At 37.6% G+C, this 23734-nt stretch overlaps 1 protein-coding gene across 2 annotated transcripts; it reads left to right on the top strand.

Moving 5' to 3' along the window:
- Window positions 1–547: 547 nt before the first annotated feature.
- NAA30 (N-alpha-acetyltransferase 30, NatC catalytic subunit) lies at window positions 548–21884 on the top strand. Of its 2 annotated transcripts, XM_081048639.1 has the most exons (5): window positions 548–680; window positions 943–1708; window positions 6309–6432; window positions 8209–8264; window positions 18452–21884. In XM_081048639.1, the coding sequence occupies exons 2-5, from the start codon at window positions 944–946 to the stop codon at window positions 18587–18589; spliced, it is 1083 nt and encodes a 360-aa protein (XP_080904765.1). In that variant the 5' UTR covers window positions 548–680; window position 943; the 3' UTR covers window positions 18590–21884. The 2 variants fall into 2 exon arrangements, with proteins under 2 accessions (XP_080904765.1, XP_080904764.1); XM_081048638.1 differs by lacking the exon at window positions 548–680 and having other exon boundaries at window positions 748–1708.
- Window positions 21885–23734: the final 1850 nt, after the last annotated feature.

Here is a 23734-nt window from a genome sequence, read left to right on the forward strand (position 1 = left end):
TTGCCTTAACGGGGCAAAGACTGGTCAAACTTAATTCACATGTTAAGTTCTCCTCCTTTTCAATTTTCGACCTGCATTTGCTCCATGTTAGGGGACTCGGGTAACCGCCCCTCCCCCTGCCCCCCGTCGCCCCCATTCGGGGCAAACGTTAAACGACGTCCAGTTAAGGAAGAGCATTTTTAGGAGTGTTGCGGATGGCCTGGCCGGCAGGCCCGACGCCGGCGGGCTCCGCGTCGGCTCCGTGGGGGCGGCGGGCTTGGAGCAGGGAGAGCACGTCGGGCCCGCTCCTCCCCGGCCCCGCGCTGCACACTCCGCGGGCTCAGGAGCCGCACCGCGGGGCCGAGCGCGTGGGGCGGCGCCGACCCCCGGGCCTCCGCGAGCGCCCGGCCCGCAGCCGCAGCGGGAGCGCCGCCCCCGAGGCGCGCAGGAGACACCTCGGCCCCGCCCCTGCGCAGGTCACCTCCCTCCACGCCCCTTTCCCTCGGTGCCGGCAGCCGGCAGGCAGGGAAGTGTCGTAAAGCCGGGCCCAGGAAACTTTACCCGGGGTAACAGCCGAGGCGCTTTACGGCGGCGGCGGCGGCGGAGTGGGAGCCGCGGCGGTGAGGCGACCGCGGCGGCCGAGGAGGCGGCGGCGGCTGAGGTGGAAGAGTGGCGGCTGTGGCGGCGGGGACCTGTGCGGGGTGAGCCGCGTGGAAGGGGCGGGGAGGGGCAGCGGTGACAGGGCTGGCGGATGGGCCCGGGCGGACGGGGACGGTGGCCGGCTGAGCAGCTGGGCGGCGCTGGAGAGCGGGAGGGGGAGCCGCGGGACTGGGGGGGCCCCTCCGCGAGGGACGGTGTCTGCCTTTGTTACCCCCCCGCCGCCGCCCCCCGCCCGCAGCCCCCTCGCCCCGCGCTCGTCGGCCGCGTCTCATGGCCTCCCCTCTCGGTCTGTGTCGCCTCTAGGATGGCGGAGGTACCGCCTGGGCCTAGCAGCCTCCTCCCACCAGCAGCACCTCCGGCCTCGGCGGCGGCCGAGCCCCGCGGTCCCTTCCCGGCGGGGGCCGCCCTCGCCTGCTGCAGCGAGGACGAGGAGGACGACGAGGAGCACGAAGGCGGCGGCGGCAGGAGGCCCGCGGGCGGCGAGGCGGCGGCGGCGGCGGCCAAGGGGCGTCCGTGCCTCCGGTGCCCTCAGCCGCCGCAGGAGCAGCAGCAACTCAACGGGTTGATCAGCCCCGACCTGCGGCACCTCCGCGCGGCCGCCTCCCTCAAGAGCAAGGTTCTGAGCGCGGCGGAGGCGGCCACTTCCGCGGCCACCCCCGCCGGGGGTCCCCGAGCGACTGCCACACAAGGAGCGGGGGTGCTCCCGCGTGAGAGCCCCTCGCGCCGCCTCCCCACCAAGTCGAGAACTGCGCTCCCCGGCCCCGCGGAGGCGGCGGCGAGCCACCCGGCGGCGGCCCGCAATGGACTGGCGGAGGGCGCCGAGCAGGAGGAGGAGGAGGACGCGCAGGTGCGGCTGCTGGCTTCATCCCTGACGGCCGGCTGCGCTTTGAGGAGCCCCGCAGGCAGGGAGGTTGAGCCTGCGGAGGATCGGACGATACGTTACGTCCGATACGAATCCGAGCTACAAATGCCCGATATCATGAGACTGATCACCAAAGATCTGTCCGAACCCTACTCCATTTATACCTATAGATATTTTATCCACAACTGGCCACAGCTGTGCTTCTTGGTAAGTGGATGCAACGAAAGGAGGGTGAACCCAGCAGGGAGACCCGGTCCACGCCGGGCAGGGAGTGTGAGGGCTGAGGAGCGCGGCACTGGGATCCTGCTGCCTGGCACAGTCGCGTTGCTTGATGGAAAGTGCGTGTACACGCGCCCGGTTATTTAGTGAAACTTTGGAAGGGACGACTCCCTGAGCCGGGTTAACTTGATAGTGATGTATATTCACCAAGCCTGTACGTTGCGTGTTGGGGGTCTTGGATCCTGTTTGCATTAGCGCATACTAATGTTTAACCGTCTCTAATGACCCTCCCTCATCCTCAGAGCACTTTGCAACAATTTAATCTGAACGTAGTTCAGTTCGGAGGCAGACCTTGTTAATCTCAGTGACAGCCATAATCAAGGAAGAGCGTATTGCATACACATGTCTTGGTGAACATGATTGTCAGTAAACTTGCTGTGGCCACATTGGGGAATGAAATCTTAACAAGCATATTCTGTAATTATGGAGATCGTTTCCTTTTACTTCAACAGGATGGGTAACAGTTGTAGCCAGCCTGCTTTCTGGTGCTTGATTGCAGAAGGCGATATTAACACTTCTGGTGGCTGAAAGAGTCCTGGAATTTGAACAAAATACCCTTTTGTGAAATATAGGAAACTAAGTGTGAAATTGTTACTAATCTAATTTTTTAAAAGAAACTGGTCATAGATATGCCTAAATACTACGGTAGTAGGAACACTGGCTTGTGTGAAGTATAATTAACAAAAATTTTTTACTTATATGTAAGCAAAAAAGATTTGGCTACCAAATAAGCTGAATGATTTTTTTTTAAACTTAGGTAGTACTTGCAATGCCAAGTTTCGTCCCAGTTGTATTGATCTATTTCAGTCCGTTTGAAACCTTTCACTTAAATACTAACTGCAGGTATATACTTTGTATAATGTACTTACAAGTATGTTGTTTCTATTGAATTTTACTGAAGAAAGGCAACATGGCGCTGTTGAGTATTTTATGATATGTGAAGGCAAAAGACACTACCATTATTTGTTGTTTTAGGATCGGTTTACTTGCACTTGGTAATTCCCTGCAAGACATTTTGACAATTCTTGAGAAATCCATCTTTTTGATTGTATAGCTTAGTGGTAATCTGAAAATATAACCTTAGTGTTGTAGATAATGGTAGTTATGCTGTTTTCTGTGTTCACTTTGCTCAGCTTAGTATGTTTGTTTAAATTATGGCAACTGTTGTATATTCTACAAAACTGCTCTTAACAGGATTCTAACCATGTTTCAAAATAGAACTTCTTAGACATGTCAGTGTCAGTGACTATGGGAAAATGATTTTTTGGCATTATAAATGTCGTTTCGAATGCCACTGTAATTGCTAAAAAATTGTAGATTTAATTTTAAGTTAACCCACAGAAGCATACAATTGAGTCACATTTTAAATTGAAATAGTATATGTATTTCTGTTAACTTCAGAAAATAGTTGTGTATATATGATACTTAGTCAACTTTTTTTTTTTTATTACCTAGGCCTCTCTCAACTCTGCCATTTTAGACTCTGATAAACTTAATGTTGGTAAACTTTAATTTTGATTTTTACACAGAGTCCTCCCAATTCATCAGCTAATTTGTACTTTAGCCCTTAACAGTCAGTTTAACAATAAATTCTGAATATCTAGAAATGGAGATATGCACAAGTGATTGACCTGTAAGATTTACTAGTCTAAGTATGAATCTAGTGTTATTGAACATAAAACAAAAGCTAAACAATTAAAGGCCATGTAGAACTGGGGCCTTTTTATTGGCAAATAAAAAATTTGAATTTCCCATAAGAACTAATTTAAAACAAATACAAGTGTGTATGTTTATTTTAAATCATATCATTTTAGAATTGTAAAGGATGCTAGAGGTAATCTAGCTCAACTTTATTTTTTTTTAATGAAAAAATTAAGGACCAGAGTGACTTAAATGTTTAAATCTCTGCATATTTAGTGGCAAAGCTAGTACTCAGGTAGTCTGGCCTCTCATCGAAACAAGAACCTGAAAAATGACACACCATTGACCATTCCACGAAGATCATTGTGTCACCAACGGACAGTTGTTCTTACAAACATCAATCTCAAGAGATTAGAAACCTCCAAAATGTTCCTGGTTTCCATGAGTAACCTGTAATGCATCAAATGGAATGTATGAGGATGAACCTTAGAAAATTGCCAACATTTGACCATATTTGACCAACAAAAAAAGATAGTTTCTTATGATTCTTTCTAGCAGTTCTAGTAATTGTAACAGATGTGAAAGTAGAGTACTATACAAATGGGAGGTACTGTCAGTTACTCTGTATTTAATTATCTCTACCTCTTTTGAGTTCATGGTATTTTCAATTGTTGGCACCTCTTTAAACTTACTAGTGACGTATAGTACTTCCGTTTATTCTAAATTTAATTTTCTGGCTTCCTCTGGAAATATTTTTTTTCCTATTTGTAGTGTTCTGGAATTTGAGAATCTCTATTTCATATAATTTATATTCTTCAAGTTCTGTAGATTGGCAAGCCTTTAGCCTTGTAGTGTTAAGTCTTAATCTTGCCAGGAATTTTTCAGTTCCCATCCTTGAAGAAAGAACACATGTAATACCATGAGTTCCAAATGCATGTGCAGAAGCTTTTATTTGGAAAAGTTGACAACAGTTTAGTGATTCTTGTAAGTGTATATTCATCAGCAATTTATCAGGACAAAAATACAGCATTGGCCTTCGTCTCTACCAACATCTTAATAATAATGTATCATATATTGGGCTTTTATTTTTAAATGATGTGTACAACTTGATTCTTGCTTCTACAGATTCTTAATTAGGAAGAAATCAATCTAAGAGGGAACTAATATAATACTTTGTTTGCTTATTCGTCAAAGGACAAAGAATATCTGTTGGAAATTCCTATCTAATTTAAAAGTATTGTCCAGTTGTATCTAGTGGTTTTAATTTTTTCCTCTTTTGGATGGACCATTAACTGTGAAGTGTAGCTGTCCTGCAGTTTTGTATCATAGATTTATATATATTTCCATTTTCTGGAACTTACGATGTCAGGCCAAAGTTTTTTTAATGTACCATTTTGTCTGATGCGTGTGCACACACACACACACACACACACATATATATTTGAAGTGAGTTATTTTCAAATAAGAAAATGCTGTCCGAGTTGTTCAACTAAGCAACTTTTGTGTCTATTTCAGGTGTTAATACTGAAAGAAATGTTAGTTTTCAAAAGAATTTTGAAAGAACCAGATTGATTTATCATGAATGAAAATGGAAATAACAATTTTAGAGGTATATTGGCCCAATCTAGTTTTTTATTTTGTGATAAAACAGAAATGAATTAGTGTGGATTGTTGAATTTAATATACCTACAAAAGGATTTTTCTGACCTGACCTAGTTTAGGTTTGAATGAAATGGATGAGAATTATCTTGCCTAAAAGATTTCTCCACAGTTTTAAAAAAGGCTTTTTAATTAATTTATAGAATGGCAGACTAAAAAAAATCTCACTACAAATGTGAGTTAAAATAGGTATTAAGTATAAATTGGGCTTTGCTTATTTTTAAAACTATTCCTGGTTTAAAGGAAAGTTGAAATAGTTTCTTCTGGAAATTTTATTAAGCGATAATTTGCAGTTTCCATATTTTTTTAATTAGGGCTTTTTACAGCAAGCAGGTATTTCTGGCTGACACATTATTAAACAGTTGGAACTATTGCCCTATTTCTATTTACCAGAATACAGTATTACCAGGACTTTTTATGAGTGATGGAATGAATATTTGAAAAACATTTCGATGGTGGCATTTATTTAGCAGGTATCCTTTAACACTCTGGAAAATTACATTTTAAAATGGAAAGCTCCGTAAAATCACAGAAGCTCTGATTTTGAGTTATAGATATTTTGTGAGCTTTATGACAACAACACACTGTCTGGAGTGTTCTAAAAATGAGACCATCGTGTATATCTAATCTTTGTAGTATGTCCATAACAAAATCCGTTGGGTAAGGAGTACCGTAAAAACAATCCTTTTTCTGAAAACCTTTTACATTTTTTTCTGATCAAAATCTAACTCTTGCTGTTCAAGTATAAATATGTCATATTTGTTTTTTACTAAAGCTTTATTATAATTAAATTTATAGTACTCTTCTGAAAGTATCACAATATTTTGTATCCTAATGAATAGACTTTGTCTTTAAAAAGTTATTTTCACATATTCCCCCATTCCTAAATCTGAAACATGTAGGTCTTTATTGCAAATAATTATAATAATAAACCTCTTATAAAGTACTTGAAAGTTTACCTTGTGGAAATCTGGCTTTGTCTCTTGTGCTGTGATAATAGAGCATAAGAAATTCATGTCCTAAAGAATGTTGAAAGATTTCAAAACTAGAACATTTGAAGGAGCTCTGGGATATAGATTTCTGAAACATCTGCTTTCTAGCTAGAATTCTCATGATCTCTTCCTCCCTCGAAAATGCTGACCAGTGGTTGGTTACTATTTCTCTGGGTGAGTGATTGTGCAGTACCGGATGGCAATGTGTTTTTCATATCTGTTTGTTTATTTTTAAGGCCATGGTAGGGGAGGAGTGTGTAGGTGCCATCGTTTGCAAGTTGGATATGCACAAAAAGATGTTCCGCAGAGGTTATATAGCCATGTTAGCCGTGGATTCCAAATACAGGAGAAGTGGCATTGGTAAGAAAATATTATCTCTAAAAGAATGCATAAGTATTTTCTTTTCTCTTTTTTGAAGCAAAAGACTTAAATGTAGGTATGTAGAAATGAGCATTAAGGTACGAGAAGAAAATAAAGTTTTTATTTCAAAGTATTTCTAAAATGTTCTTCAAATGAATTTTTAAATTAATATTTTGATTGTTTGAGAGATTATCTTTCTAATAAATCGCAGGCAATCAGTGTGTACCTTACATTTTTTTTGATCATATTCAAAATGCTTTACATTATACTACCTCATGCAGTTTTTAATATCATTATTAGGGTCCTCGATCACAGCCCTCAAGGAGCTATCTATACTTGGGTTAAGTGGACCTCGATCAAGGCAGAATTATGGAGAAATTGCTACCATTATTTAGTACTAGTCATCAAACATTATACTAGCAATTCAAGGAGGACCAGGAGAACGAATTCTTACTGTTCCCAAACTCAATCTCTTTCTTGGGTCTACCTTTCCTGGCATTTTCAGTTAATCTTTATAATGGTTATTAGAGTCATCTGGGTGGTTTAGGCCCCTCCCCTTGAGAATCTCGTTTGTCCTGTTAGAAGTAGAGTTGAAGCTTCCCCAGGTGACTGATATAAGCCTGGTTAAGAGCCACTGTCCTAGTATGTAGGATCTACTGGCTCTTTGTTCAAGATGGAGGATCGGGTAGACAGGCACTTGTCTGAGCATGTCAAATTCTGAGATGTACTGAAGCGAAGTAAGTATTCATGAAAGATCTGATGCCTGTATCAATATTTAATTACTAACAGTTTTGTCCCTTGTAGTTTTTCCTTTTAGCTATTAGTGTTATTGTCCAATTTAACACTGTTTCACACAATCTTAGATGTCATGAGAAATCATTATGATTAAGTTTACTTAATACATTAGGCTTAACCAGCTTTTCTTAGTGTTATAGTTCAGTACTAAGATTTTTAGTGAATCAGGCTTGTTATATGAGCCAAGTTTGAGTCTTTGATGCATTAGAAAGAGCTAATACGGACACATGGCAAAGGGTAAGCAATTGTCTCGCTAGTTCAGAGGGCAGAAACCGGTGGCTTGAGGGTTGCATTCTAGCCCTCAGAAATTTTATTTGGCCCATGTAATGCATGCTTGCTCATGTGCATGGTTTAAACATTAAGAGATTTCTTACCAAATTTGGATTTCTTTCTTAAAATCTTATTTGGCAATTGTTTTACCTTTAATACAGCAAATACACCTGACTCTAAACTAGGATACATCTTGCTAGACATTTACAGACACACCACTGACATCATTTGGGAGTGCCAGACTTCAGTGTGCCCAGGCTCATTATAAGGTTTGTAGGAACCAACCCAGTGCCTTGAGCCCATTCTGGGTCACAGCAGTTCTGGTGTGATCTATGGCAAGATTGGTTCAAGGGTGACTCAGTAAGCTCTGGCCAGCTTGAGTTCCTGGGTTGCTCTAGCCATACCACATGTTGCCTTTTTCTTTTCTCTTTCCTTCAAACAAAAGAGCACAAACTCCTGCTTGGAGCAAATAATTACACCTGAGAAAAAGGAATGTATCAGGAAATAGGTCTTTGAAGAGGAAATTTATATTGTGTAGGTTCTATCGGCCCCTCAGTTTAAATTTAAATTTTTTCTCAATTTGAGGTAATCTGTGTATCTGCATTGAAGATAGAACTCAGCATTTGACATTCGTATGCCTATTATGATATAATTTAGATACATTTAATTAATCACATTTTTCCTTCATTAATACTCAGATCTATGTTCTAGGTACTAACTTGGTTAAGAAAGCTATATATGCCATGGTTGAAGGAGATTGTGATGAGGTAAGTCTTTCTGAATAGTTAAGACCTTTTATCCTGGGCAGTATTCTACTGGGTATTTTTATAAATATTCCATAATAATTGTACTGCAGATTTCATTGCAGTCTATTATACAAATGCAGCTTGTGGTGAAAATTATATTTGATTTACAAACATGAATTTTGACCTAGAAAAATTTTAAGATGATAATGAGAGCTAAAATTTGTTTTGTGTCAAAATATAAAGGTGAAATCTTAGACATTTCAATAAATAATTGGTATTCATAGGAGTTGTTAACAGTTATTTAAGATAGCTCTTACTACAAACCTTATTGTAATTCACTTGCATATTGGCCTTAGTTTCTCTCTAAATAACACTTTTTAACTACTGTGAACTGTCAGCCCATCTGACGGACTTTTCACATTTGAAAAAGTCAGCATTAAGTCATGATAAGTCTGAGGGGGGGAAAAGACAACCACTTTTTTAAATGTAGAGCTATTTATAAAACTAAGAGCATCTCTGTTCAGCTTGTTTGTAAGGCCTGATGGCAGGTATAATTTTTTGTATCCTACAGCCCGGGCTTTATGCATGTATATTGTTTTCTACATCATTGAACAATAAATAATGGTGATGGCTGGGAATGTTAAGATTTACTATTGTATAATGTGGAAGTAAATAAGTATAAACTAGGAAAGTGTAGATATCTTTAATATGACAATGGTGACTAAGAAGGAACAAAGTTGTATTTTTCTGTATAGTAACTGAGTAATACAAGTGACAATTGTCTTTATAATTGGAGGGCAAATATGCTTTAGAGAGTTCTCAAAATACTTGAAATTAGGTAATTTTTTTCTCCTACTGACCTTAATTAGTAACTTGTCTTGGTTATTTTTAGTGTTTTTTGTTTGTTTGTTTTTTTATTGTACAAAATCCACACAATCATTAACCTGTGTGTGTGTATATGTGTGTGTATTTTTGGGTACAAAATCCCTTTCACGATCCTCATGCTCTTCAACTCTTCATCCTTTCCTCTTACAGCTACTATTAAGCTTTCGATACGCATCCTCCCAGTTTCTAAGCATACCTTTATGAAAATGTGTAATACATTTTTTATACAAATGAAATTATAATTACTATTTTGCAATAATTACTTTTTCCTTTTAATAGTACCTCATGAACACGTTTCCATGTCAGAATATAGAGATGTACTGCGGAGTATTTTTATGCTTGCTCACATTAATTTGTATTCTGACAGATCACACTAAGTGGTGGTTGTATGAGAAGGCCTACAGACATATTGGGCGGTACAGAGAAGTGCTGGGATTTAAGGATATTTAATTTTACTCCAAATAAGATAATTTACATGTGGCGGAGGCTCTCATTGCTCACAGCTTTTAATATCAAAAAGTAAAAGGTGCACTGACTCGGATAATTTACATGACTGGTAACTAAAATTTGCAGAAGAGAATTAGACTGCATACATTCATGAGTGTAAGTCTCTACGTTTGGACCATAGCCATGCTAGCTTAGTCAGCTCATGAGGAAGAAAGTTAGGCTTCACAAAAGTAGCAGAACAGTTTGGAGAAATCTTTGGGATGGTAAGACCATGTTTTGATTCGCTGTTGCTACTGAGTAGAATGGTTTCCAGCGAACAGGGATGCTATGCGCAGGGACTATTATGTTCCTTCTAGTTAAGCCTTTTCTGAGTTCTCCTAGACACTATAGGCTGTGTGCACACAGGCTGTGTGCTTTACCTCAACTGATCAAATGTTTACATAGTACTGTGGTTTTTTTGTTTTTGTTTTTTGAAAGTTCAAGGAATGATATGGAGACTTCAGTCTCAAGATTAAATCCTAAATTAGTGATACATTTTATGGTAGAAGCAGTTTTTTCATTGTGGGTCTAAAACTTTAATTGATTCGTTTTTCTTACTTTTAAAGCAATGAGTATTACTTAGACTGAAATGGAGAATAGTTCCATGAACTTATTCCAGTTGTATGGTTTTCAATAGATGGTTTTTGCAGCATGAATAGCTCTGCCTCTATATTAGAGAACTCTTCCATGGTTTAAAAACATTACCTGAGTCCCATATTGTTGAGATAAAGGATGTGCTGTATGAAATGTCAGAACTCTTGTTTAGTTTTTATAAGGCTTTTACTCTCTCTTTCATTGAGTTTTAAACGAAAGAAGCAACAAGCTCTTCTATCCCCTTTTCCCTTCTAATTTTTTAGAATTTTTTAGTGTTTGTTGGTTCTCCTTCTTTATATTGCCATTTCATCCCGTTTGTTTGATTTCTTCTCCTTCCACTCCAGTGTAACTACTTTCTCATTGATATATTTGCTAGACCCAGTAGCTCCTGGTATTCCTCTGCTTATTAAAATACTTCTCAGTATTTAATACCCAATTCAAATGTCAACAATTCCTTTAAGTTTGCCTTAATCTTTCTGGACAGAATCTGTTGCACCTTCTGGACTTCCCTTTTTGTAATACAGTAGTCCCCCCTTATCCAGTTTCACGTTACAGTTTCAGTTACCTGCGGTCAACTGTGGTCCGAAAATATTAAATGGGAAATTCCAGAAATAAACACTTCATAAGTTTTAAATTGTGAGTCATTCTGAATAGCATGATGAAATCTTGTGCCGTCCTGCTCCATCTGAATCATTCCTTTGTCCAGCATATCCATGCTGTATGGTACCTGACCTTTAGTCACTTAGTAACTGTCTTGGTTATCAGATCGACTGTTGCAGTATTACAGTGCTTGTGTTCAAGTAGCCCTTATTTTCTTAGTAATGGCCCCAAAGCACAAGAATAGTGATGCTGGCAGTTTTGATATGCCATTAAGAAGCCATAAAGTGCTTCCTTTAAATGAAACAGTAAAAGTTCTCGACCTAATAAGGAAAGGGGGAAAAAAATCATGTGCTGAGGTTGCTAAGTTCTAAACTAAGAAACAATCTTCTATCTGTGGAATTGCCTAATTTATAAATTAAACTTTATAATAGGTATGTATGTATAGGAAAAACCATAGTATATGTAGGGTTTGGTACTATCCATGGTTTCAGGCATCCACAGGGGGTCTCGGAATGCATCCCCCATAGATAAGGGAAGACTACTGTACTTTGCTTAAATTTACTTGTTCAGTCTGTCTTAGCCGTAAGGAAAGCAGAGATGCCTTTTACTGTTTACTGCTGTATTCTTAGTGTGGCATTTATGATATAGTACATGGTTCATAAATAATTTGTTGAATGTTTAGTTCTTTTCTCCAGCATCCTATCTGTACCGCTTTTTTTAAAAAAGTACTCATGAATTTTGACTTACACAGTTAGTTGTTAACTTGTTTTTCTCTCTGAGCTTTTTATAAGCTTTCTGGGCCCAGCAATCACTTATTCTTGTACACAGTAGGGTAAAACAAATGTGTCTGCAGGGTTAATCAAGTTGTTAAAATACCTTTTGGTAAAAACAAAATTATACGTAATAATAGTCTTCTACATAATCCATTGTTCTGAGGAAAACTTTGAAATTGTGAATCATTAAAAATACAGTGACCAATTACAATACAACCAACCTGTAAGTTTACTTTCATTAAGTTAGGCGAATATTCCTTTCTTTTAAAGTGTTAAGAAATGTTGACAAATTATCAGAAAGACATTTGAGAAGGGTTTTAAATTACTTTTTCTCTAAGGTTGTACTGCTTTTTTTTTTATTCTTAGAAAAATAGAGATTTTTAAATCTATGAACCTGTTAACAGAGGTACATTTGGAAATCTTGATGAAGTCTTTCTATGTACATCCATCCAGTCAGTTGTTACTTTTATTCTGTTTGCAGAACTTGTGACCTTGAGTCATGTTTATGTTGCTCTTGGTTGCCACTTGTCATTTTAAGATAAATTCAGAGTATATTAAACCAAAGTTAGTAATCACAGAATTGAAATGTAGGTCATGTTTTTGCCCAAATAATAATGATACACACTCTTGGTCTAATCCTTATTTTCGTTTTGCCTTACTATGACTTTCCTAACTTTTTATATCAGAATTAGACATATTAAAATAGCATAGCTAAAGATCTTTTTCATTTTTATATATTTGGTGCTGGCTAAAAAGTTATAGCATTCAATAAAACAAAGTTATAACAAACAAATAGGCTCGTTGCTTCATGAATAGAAAATGCATTACCCATTTTGCTGATCTGGCTTGAATTTGATTGCACCCCCCATGTGCTCCGGCTGCCAAGATACTAGACCAAGCATTTTGGATTTGTGTTTTACATTAGGGGAAATAGTAAACAAAAACACATATAAGTAGCATGAATGAGTTTTCTAAAATGTAATTTTTAAAGTAGGATTTGTGTACCTGAAATAATGAATCCACATGGTGGACATTTACTTTTTTTTTTTTTTTTAAAGACTTTATTGGGGAAGGGGAATGGGATTTTATTGGGGAACAGTGTGTACTTCCAGGACTGTTTTTTCCAAGTCAAGTTGATGTCCTTTCAATCTTTGTTGTGGAGGGCGCAGCTCAGCTCCAGGTCCAGTTGCCATTACTAGTTGCAGGGGGTGCAGCCCACCATCCCTTACGGGAGTCGAACTGGCAACCGTGTGGTTGAGAGGACGTGCTCCAACCAACTGAGCCATCTGGGAGCTCAGCGGCAGCTCAGCTCAAGGTGCTTTGTTCAATCTTAGTTGCAGGGGGCAGAGCCCACCATCCCTTGCGGGAGTCAAGGAGTTGAACTGGCAACTTTTATGGTTGAGAGCCCACTGGCCCATGTGGGAATCGAACTGGCAGCCTTCGGAGTTAGGAGCACGGAGCGCCAACCGCCTGAGCCACTGGGCCGGCCTGACATTTACTTTCATGTACTTTTTTTGAAATAAATTTGAATGGGGCAGGTGATTGATTAGCATGATGAACAGTGCTTTACTTTTTAAGCTGTAGATGTCCTTGAAATCTCATGTCTGGAAATTTAAATTTCAAAAGTTATTTTTAGATTTAAGGTATGATTACCATGATATTAATACTCAGTACTAATTCATATGATGAGACTACTGGAATCAAAACGTCTTACCTTACTGGAATCCATTTTCCCCTCCCCCTTAGCTCCTGGCACCTACCATTTACTCTTTGCTTCTTTGAGTTTGACCGTTTTAGTTTCCACGTGTAAGTGAGATGCTGCAGTATTTGTCTTTGTATGTCTGATGTATTTCACTTAGCATGTTCTCCAGGTTCACTAATGTTGACACAATGGCAGGATTTCTTTTTTAAGGCTAAAAAGATTCGTGTGTGTGTGTGTGTGTGTGTGTGTGTCACTTTTTCTTTATTCATTCGCTGATGGACATTTAAATTGTTTCCATATATTGGTTACTGTGATAATACTATAATGAACATGGGAGTTGAGATATCTTTTTTTTTTAAACTTTTTATTTATTTATTTATTTTAAGTGTGTTTTTCCAGGACCCATCAGCTCCAAGTCAAGTAGTTTCAGTCTAGTTGTAGAGGGCGCAGCTCACAGTGGCCCATGTGGGGATCAAACCGGCACCCTTGTTGTTAAGAGCACTGCACTTGAACCAACTGAGCTAACTGGCTGCCCCCAGATATCTTTTTGAGATCCTGATTTCAGTTCCTTTGGTATATACCCACAAGTGGGATTGCTGGATTATGTGATTGTTCTAAGTTTAATTTTTTGAGGAACCTCCATACTGTTTTCCATAATGGGTGTACCAATTTACATTTCCACCAACAGTGGCCTCATTTATTTAAATAACCTATAAAAAAACCTGTTACATGTTAACAAAATAAGATACATCTTATGATAATGTACAAAATGACTTTTAAGGTTTTGTGTTTAATAATTATGTTTAACATTTTTAATTTAACTGGAAACATATTTTTGCTATGAGACTGAGACTGCTACTGTGATTCCCCGAAAACAAGACCTAGCCAGACCACCAGCTCTAATGTGTCTTTTGGAGCAAAAATTAATATAAGAACCAATATTATGTTATACTATATAAGAACGGGTCTTATATTAATTTTTGCTCCAAAAGACGCATTAGAGCTGGTGGTCCGGCTAGGTCTTTTTTGGGGGGAAACACGATAAGGCAAAGAACAAAGTAAAATGGAGTTATTTAAGCTGTAAGGATTTTGGTTGAGTAGTTTAGCTTAATTAGAGAACTGGATATGAGAAGCCTCGGTGCCAGATTTATCTGTTACTTAGTATAATAGTTGTATGATTGTAGGCAAGTCATTTAACTTTTTATAGTCTTTCTGTCTATGTAGTGTGATGGTAATTATCTTAAAGGGATGTTATGAAGAGCAATAAAAGTGTTCATTCAGCAATATCAGTGTAAGTTGCCATTGAGGTGCCAGACAGTGAGCTAGTGCTTAGGTTATAGCAGTGAACAAGCCTGCCCTCCCTCCAGAGCTTCCAGCCTCCAGTATTAAAAAAGGCTTTCTAAACTGTAATGGTTTGGCTTATTCTAACAATGGTTTGTTGCTAAGAGAATCTGTGGAACTTCACTATAATCTTTTTTTTGTTGTTAGGTAGAATTCAACTTTGCCAAGTTTCTTTAGGACCAAAATAACCTCATTATCCTTTGACTTCATATGTAATTAATACTCTCTTGATGTGAACTAAAAGAATAGTTTTATAGTGAGTTTCCAGTATAAACCCAGATTCTCTTTTAATACAAGAGTATAATAAATGATTAAGTATTCAAAAGTAGTTACTTTTTTCTGGCATTTTCTATTGTGTCAAATAATACATGATCTCTTTGTTTAGAAAATGTCAGTGTGCCGAGAGAATCTTTTCATTTTCACTAAGGTTAGCCCTTTGTGTAATTTTTTTCCATGTAATTCTAAACCTCAGATGTGTGTATATTTATATAGTTCTAGTTAGCTGCCGATGTGAGTATTTTAGAATACCAAATATTAATGAACATGGACTTAGATCCCCTTCCTCGCGTCTTAAGTAGGTTACAGGCTGTACTACAGCTCCCATTTGCTGCTTTGTTTTACTTTGGAAAACAATCAGGGAGGTAGAGAAGAGTGGATACTATTAAGCTTTAATTCAGGTTGGGAGTCTGGCCTTGAGTTTCATTCATTTGTAAATTGGAGATAATATCTCATGGGTTTAATGTGAAAATAACATAATGACAAATGCACGTAAAATGCTTTACATAGCACTTGGTATGCTTTCAATAAATATTAGCCCTTTTTTAAAACTATCACTCTTTTTATTTCTGTGAAATCAGTACCAAATTTTGTATTGTTGCAGCTTTATTGCTTCTCATATTAATGGTTTTGATTTAACATTTTAGCTGTAACTAGGTGCTGGCCTAAAACAGGATTCTAGGAATTACCCAAGAGAATTGTTCAAAACTGAAAACTTGTACTGACCCGACTTGTTCCAGACTAGAGGATGGCATATATTAATAAAAAACAAGAGCAGAAAGAAATTGTTGACTTTTATTTTTAAACCAATATATGTTACGTGTACAACTTTTATTTAAGGCCTTCTTAGGAACATTTTTCTCTTGATTCTGAACTATTAATTCAGAACTATTAATTGTTTTATAGATCTTTTAATTAAAAGTTTTGATTTAGTTTGTAATTTGCCTTAAGAGGGTGCTTTTTGGGGGCTGGCCCGGTAGTTCAGGTAGTTGGAGTACCATGCTCCTAACGCTGATGTCACCGTTTCTATTCCCACATGGGCCAGTGAGCTGCACCCTCTACAGCTAAGATTGTGAACAACAGCTTTCGCTGGAGCTGGGCTGCCGTGAGCAGCCGGTGAGCAGCCGGAGGTTGGCGTGAGCGGCCCACCGATGGACTGCCTCAGCTGGGGGCAGCGCAAGGCTCATAACACAAGCCTGGGCCAGGGAGCTGTGTCCTATACAATTAGACTGAGAAACAATGGCTTGAAGCGGAGTTGGGGGTGGAGGGTAGGCAGAAGAAGAGAGAAAAATAAATAAATGGCAAAAAAAAGTGCTTTTTCTTTAAGTACTCTGGTCATTTAAAAGCTTGGCAATATTGTTGTTTGTTTAATATTTATATAATGTATGTAATGAAAGGTGCTGAGAATGTATATAATTAACAAATATTTAAGAGACTTCTGTATGTCAGGCAGTGTTAGGTGCAGAAGAAACAGCTGTGAAGGAGGTACCCATGATCACTGCCCTTGTTGGGCTCATCATCTAGGAGAGATGACATACTCATCAAATGTTAAATGGGAGTGCGGTTGAGTAAGGAGCCGTGCAAAGTGCTGTGGGATTGTATAAAAGGAAAGAAATACTCCACTCAGTCTGGAAGTGACAAACTAAAGTCAAAAGCGAGGATAGGGACAGCATTCTTCCAGACAGAGGAAACAGCTTATGTGAACGGTCTAAGAAAAGACCTCTCTGAATTCCTGAAACTGAAAGTTTAGTGTTGATTGTGGAGAGCAAAGCAGGAGACTTAAAGCAAAAGTTGGCAAGGTAGGTGGAAGCCAAATCTTGATGGGCTTTTTAGGTCCCTTGATTATCTTTAACTTGTGGACTTTGTCTTGAGGGCAGAAGGGAGTCAAATGGTTTTAAGCAGGGAATTAACAAGAACATCATACTCCTTACAGAGAATGGGAGACCTTTTGAGTTAGGAGGGTCTTGTACTTACAGTGAAAGTTGATAGCTTGGACTAGAGTGATATCAATGAGGACAGAAAGAAGAGGATCAGGTGGAGAGATTTAAGAGAGAAAATTGAAATACTTGGTGTTTAGATGTATGGAGAAGGTTGGAGAGCAAAGAGGTTCCAAGAAGACGTCTAGGTTTCAGGTTTGAAGCATTGGTATGCTGGAGATCTTGTTACTGATACATGGAATTGTGGAGGAGTTGATCATGAGCTCATTTTTGGATATGATGAGTTGAGGATATGATGAGTCTTTTTCTCTGTTTATGTCTTTTGCTTGGATTCTTGTCAGATTTTTTTGATAGTTTGAAATAGAACAGAAAGAGACTCAAAGGCTCCACTTGGGCTTTTGTTAATTATATTTATATTTTGCTCTTTTTATTCCACTCCAAAAACACTTGACGGTTATAACACCCTGAAAGTAACCGTAGCTCACTGTGTTGATAATTCTCAATGAGGTAGGTTGAGAATCAATAGAAAGGCAAATAGAGCTATGTATATAAAAATTGGGAGAATGGGATAAAGGATGTTTGAAAAAGGAAAGTAAAATAAAGGAAAGAAAATCACATAATATTCAGAAGTATTGGTTATTTGTTGTTCAGTAATCCTAAAAAAGACCCAGATAAAATTTATCACTTTGTATTTCTCTGTTCAAAGTGTTGATATCCATAGTGTCTAGATAGTGGTTTTCAGAAGGGAGTCCCTGACCAGCAGCATCAGTATCATCTGGTAATTTTTTAAAAATGCAGATACTTAGGCTCCACCCCAAACCTACTCAGAAACTCTGGACGTGGGGCTCAGCAATCTATTTTAACAAACCCTCCAGGTACACTAAAATGTGGGTATCTTGGGTGTAGATTCAGCAAACTTTCTCTGCAAGAGGCCAGATAGTAGTAAATATTTTAGGCTGTCTGGACCATATGTCTCTGGTGCAACTGCTCAACTCTGTCCTTGTAAACTGAGAAAGCAGCTGTAGACATCATGTAAACAAATGGGTATGGCTGTGTGCCAATAAAACTTTATTTACAAAAACAGGCAGTGGGCACATTTGACCCAAGGGCTGTAGTATGCAGACTCTGATAGACTGTAGACAAGTGTGGTAGTTGGTAAATGATGACAAATTAAAATAAAGGAGTTGGAAGTCAATATGAATACTTTAAAATACTGGTTTATGTTCTTAAACCGTTTATTGTTGATTTTTTTTTCTTTTCATCATCTTTATGTCACACTACTTCACAGGGAAATAACTCATCTTTGTTTTAGTATAAAACATATATTCTCATTACTAAAAATTCCAAACATCACAAAAATCAATAGAAATGTCCCGTGTTCCCACCCACCTTGGCCCAAAAGAGAATTGCTATTAAAATTTTGATGACTATTGTTTTTTTTCTGTACATCATTAATAATGAATGATTTTATCATTAATTTTAAAACAAGTAAGTATGGTATGTTTTTCTTAAATATTTGACCTAATTGTTTATAAGTGATTTGTCAAATTATGAAAATATAAATTAGTTTCAATTATATAAAATTATAACTTAGTTTTCTCTTATTTTTTGAAGGTTGTTTTGGAAACAGAAATAACGAATAAGTCTGCTTTGAAACTTTATGAAAATCTTGGTTTTGTTCGAGATAAGAGGCTGTTCAGATACTATTTAAATGGAGTTGATGCACTGCGACTTAAACTGTGGCTGCGTTGAGAAACTGACATCAAGGAACAACTTTCCAACCACGCAGAATCGACCTTTGCATGCAATGCAATTTGTACAGAATTGCTTTGCAGGTGGATTTAGTAATTTTCATGCAGTTCTTATCTGTCAGTGTCTCATTGAGTGTCGCACAATATTTGTTGCACTTTGGCATGGCGCATTTGTTCTGAATTAAAAGAGATTGTTTTAAACTTAAAGAGTTCTTTTGGTACCAACAAGATGTGCCAGTTCATAGCCAAGATTTGTTTGTTCGTTTGCAAAGTCTGCTGACAATGTTATTTACACAGTGATCGTTTTACCACAGAACCAGTAAGTGGAACATGATTTTTGTTCCTTAAAAAAGCCAATGTAGATTGTAAAAATCTCTAAGTATACTAACATTTCACATGAAACCTGCCATAGTTTTCTGAAGGGGGTGGGGAAAGCTTCAATTTTAGGTTTTATTTTTTTCAATATTAAATCTTCCATTCTTGAATATTGGTACCTCAGTGATTAGTGAATGAAAAAAATGTAGGGTTGGTTGTGTCTTACAATGAGTAAAGGTTAACAATGAAATTGCGTCTGCCAGTGCCTGTGTAGATAAGTATATTTGTCTTCATCTCTAGTTTTTTAATGCATGCTACCTTTTCCTTTTCTTTAAGGCCTTTGCAAGCAAACTTTTGTTTTTATTTAAATTCTAAATTTGATAATAAATTATTTCAGATTTTTATAATTTGGATGCTTTTTCCAGGTGAATGACAGAGTGGTTTACTTTAGAAATCCCTTCTTTCCTTACAGTAAGAAGTTGAATCTACTTGGAAAATCTTTGAGAAATGGCTCAGAAGGGATGAGAAAAGTTGATGGAGCCAGGAATTGCTAGGTTTTTGGATGCACTTTTTTTTTTGAGAGTGAGGGAATTTGGGGGAAAGGATAATTAATGTAAATTGGTATGATTTTATTTAATCAAAATTATTGCTAAGCTGTGAAGAACAGCTTTAATAATGTTGGAATTTTTCCCCCCACTTGATTTGGATTCACATTAGTTTCATTTCTTAAAATGTTTCACTTTTGGTTCTTGGTCTTGGAAATAAATTTCAGGGTGCATTGTATCCATTTTAAATTTTAAACTGATTTTCTTTCCACTTATTTGAGCAAATTTGCGGGGGGGAGCTTTGCTTTAGTTCCTAGAAAAACAAAAGGGAGAAATGGAAATTTTTTTGGAATGAGTTCTTAATGGGTTTTCTTAATAGCCATCACCGTGTTCATTAGTCACATCGCATTTTGGCCAATCTGTGCAATGTAATAAATTTTAAAGTTAGTTGCTTTCAGTTGAGTCAGGAAACCTGTGATGGATAATTTATTTAACTGGAAAACCTAGGTACCCATGAAAAAAAAAGATTCATTTTCTGTGAAAATGTTTTATAGGAATCTATGTTGTTTTTTCTTTAATTTGGATATGCTTTACTTCTGCTCTAGGATTTGGTTTGAATTTTATTTTATGGCTATAATTACTGTACTTTTAAAAACCCTACCTCCATTAACAGTTGGTAAAAGCCCCCTTTCAGGAAAGTTTGTTGTCATTATTTTTTTTTTTTTTAAAGGAAAGCTGCTCTTTGCTCAGTGTAATGTCTTGAAAGTGAACATGGTTAACAAGTACTTTTAAAATAAAGATACACAGATTTGATGAAAATAAAGTCTTCCTGCTGGTGGGATCATTTATAGTTCCTTATTTTTAAAGAAAACGTTTTCTTTCCATTTTGTATTGCTCTTAAAAGTTTATTGGGCAGTATTCTGACTATATTAAAAATGACCACACGATACTCAGCTTTCCAGCTGACCATTTTGAGCATGTTTTTTGTCCAACTTTATTTGGGCTCTAACATTTAGAGGAATGCCAATCATTGTGATGCTTCTGTTATTTTTAATATGGAGGGAACTAAAGTAAAATAGTTGAATACTTACGTTACCATATTTTATCTCACCACTTTACATTTGACTTGATGGTTCAGAGGTAGATTGTTGAACATACATTTGCTTGACTGACTAATGGGGACAGTTCTGAAATAGATACATGCTGGATTTTCAGTTCCACCATTTATGTTTTTGGCAGGTTGTCAATGAAACCATCACTATTGACCTTTGCTTCCAGAATTGATCGTGTTTTGCTGAACTGACTGGGTGTTTGTAAATACAACCATAACGATCTGACTAAAAAGTTAGATGGTTGCCATATTGTTCATCCCGGTATATGTTGAATATCAGTATCTACTATTATGTCTTTAATTGGGTATGCAAAAATTATTTACTTAAGTAGACTAAAATTTTAACCTCTAACACAGTAACCCAGCACCAGAACTAAGTCTCTATTCCAGTTGAAGGAGCATCAAATATTAATTTACTTTTTGATATTAGGCTTTCGTTTTTCTTACATAATCGTCCAACAATTCCATTTAAAATTGATAGAGTGAGTTCACTTGGCTAAAACTGAGCAAAATAGGTGCAACTTTCTTTTAAAGGGGTGCTGCCTCTTTAAGACTGACTGTACTATCCACTGACACTGGTTTGGCAGTTGATACTGCTGAACATTTTATACATGCTACCATGAAGCTATATATGTTAGTATTGAAGCTAACGGGTATACTACCATTTTTGATGTGGGCTGATTATAATTTCCCTTACGTTAAAATGAAACTACTCTAGAGGAGTTCACAGATCAGAAACCAGACAGTAGTTTTTGAAGTGGAAGCCAGCAAAATAAAAAACAAAAACAAAAATATTAAAAATTGGTTTTCATGTTTTCCGCCTCTTCCCCAAATTACCCTCTCCACTTGCTTGACAAATCTGTGTAAAGGAGTTTGTCACATGTTTTAACTTTACCTTGCCCTGTGTTACGGTATTGGCGGACATGTATAAGACTGGATGTGTATATTTATTATGGTGTCTAAAAATCATGAAGTTCATCGTTTTCTGGGAGCATAGATAAAAACAAATTGGTAGTGCATCAGAGTTATTTTTCAGTGCACCATGACATCACTAAAATGAGTGCTATAATGTTACAGGGCTTTCAGGTTTGTAAAAACATAACCATAAATTATATTGACGTCAGATATGAGTTGAGTATCTATAAAATATCACGTGTATCTCAAAATATTGGACTGCTGTTTGATGACTGGATATTGCTGCATAATTTTCTTCTTTTGTCCCGTATCCTTTTGGAGAGAGAGATTTAATGGGCTTTGAAATGTGCAAGCTGTCTAAAGATGCAGTCAAATAAAGTATGGTTAAGTTGTGTTTGCATTTTTCTTTTAGATACAGCTGTGTGCATTTTATGATTGAGTTGTTTTACTAAGAAAAAAACCAAGCAATCTATTCTGTTCCCCACTTGCTGCCTCCCATTCAAGAGTTATTTGGAAGAAGTGATACACAATTGTTATCTCTATTTTGTGTTCTATCAAAGTAAATTAGAAAATAACAACATGAACTTGATTTTCCTAAAAGTATTCAGTTAATCATCTCATATATCGGACATCAGTGCAAATGAGAACATACTAAACCAACATTTTTTTGTCCTTGTTTGTACTTAAACAATTTTTTTTACCCTTACTAAGACACCAAAGTAAAATACTGCATTATATAAAAGGCTTTTGCCATTCTTGTAAGAAACTTTAAATGGTATTTGTGCGTGCTTTCTTATTTCAAGATTTATGGAAACTAATGGAAAGAAGAGATCTGTTTTAATCATGATTGCTATATTACTTTCATCATGCACGCCAGATCTTCACTTTGTTCTTTTATAGTCATGTTATGAAAATATCTGAGTTCATGTTTTACTTGGGCCTTATGTGGAACTTTAAATACTTCATAAATTGTCTAAGTGAGGACCATAAAGTGATACTGTTCTTTCACACCTATGACCATAGATCAGTATTAACCTGTAACCCAGATATATAGTGATACTTTTATAAACAACTTTTAAAAAATAAGTTTGTAAAGTCGCATGTGCATATGGCACACTGCACTTTCTTCAGAGCAGTGCCAATAGCACTTTTTATGATAGAAATAAATGTTCTTTGTGTTCTCCAATATGCTAGCCCTTATTCATGTGTAGCTACTGAGCCCCTGAAGAGTGGCTAGCATGATTGAATAAGTGAATTTTTAATTTTGTTTAGTTAATTGAAATTTAAGTAGCCACATGTGACTAGTGGCTACTCTATTGGACAGCATAGCTTTAGATAATACTTAACTAGTAACAACTGAAGAAAGCATTTTTTGAATAGGATTTTTAAGACCATACTGTTTATTTATTGAAATATGAAATAGAAGGGTCACAATTAAAAACTCTCTAAGCAAGAGTATAGCTGCACTGTATATGTTGACAATCTATTTCATTAATATAGTATGTGACACCACCTCTCTCCCTGCCCCTGTTGTGATGCAGCTCTTCTGAGAAAAGTAGCCTTTTCAGTTTTTGTTATTTGGAAGTTCTTTGGGATGCAGTGAAGCACAGATTGAAGTGCCAAAAAATTGGTTTCTGATGAGACTGTTGTATCTTTTTAGCATTAAATCATTTTACACAGTTGAGCCTAATAATTTCTCATTTTAGATGAATTTGAAGTCATATCACCTCTAAATGAGATTGATCATTTCTCATTTCCAGTGGTCAAACTGCAACATGGAGGACTATCATATGTATACTTTTTTTTTTTTTAATTCTGGAAGATCGATCATGTTGATGCCAAGACGAGTGTTTTTGTTTCTGAGAGGACCAGACTGGTTTGGATGTGTTCTCTGGCCACAGTGTGTCACCCTTGCTTCTAACCGGTCATCTAATAAGTAATTCATCAAGAGGGCAGGCATGGGGATGGGAAACAACCTGGCCAGAGGGAGTGTGAGGCCTGGTACAGCCTGTAAATACTGCTCGGGAGAGCTCAAAGCCCGTTCTGGTGAGAGCCATTAGTTTAATTTTCGTGTGAAAAAGACCCAGGAATAACATCACCAAAGTGCCAAAATCTATCTTTACTTAAAAAAAAATGTAAACAATGCAGGGGTTATAATGTAAGGTTTTTTAAATGCTAAGAAATAAGCTAATTTTAGTAATGATGGATTTTCCTCACTACCTCTTTGCTGTATGAGTATATCTCAATTTTCTAATACCTC

Source organism: Rhinolophus hipposideros (genome assembly GCF_964194185.1).
Source record: "Rhinolophus hipposideros genome assembly, chromosome: 5".
NCBI classification, from domain to species: Eukaryota; Metazoa; Chordata; class Mammalia; order Chiroptera; family Rhinolophidae; genus Rhinolophus; species Rhinolophus hipposideros.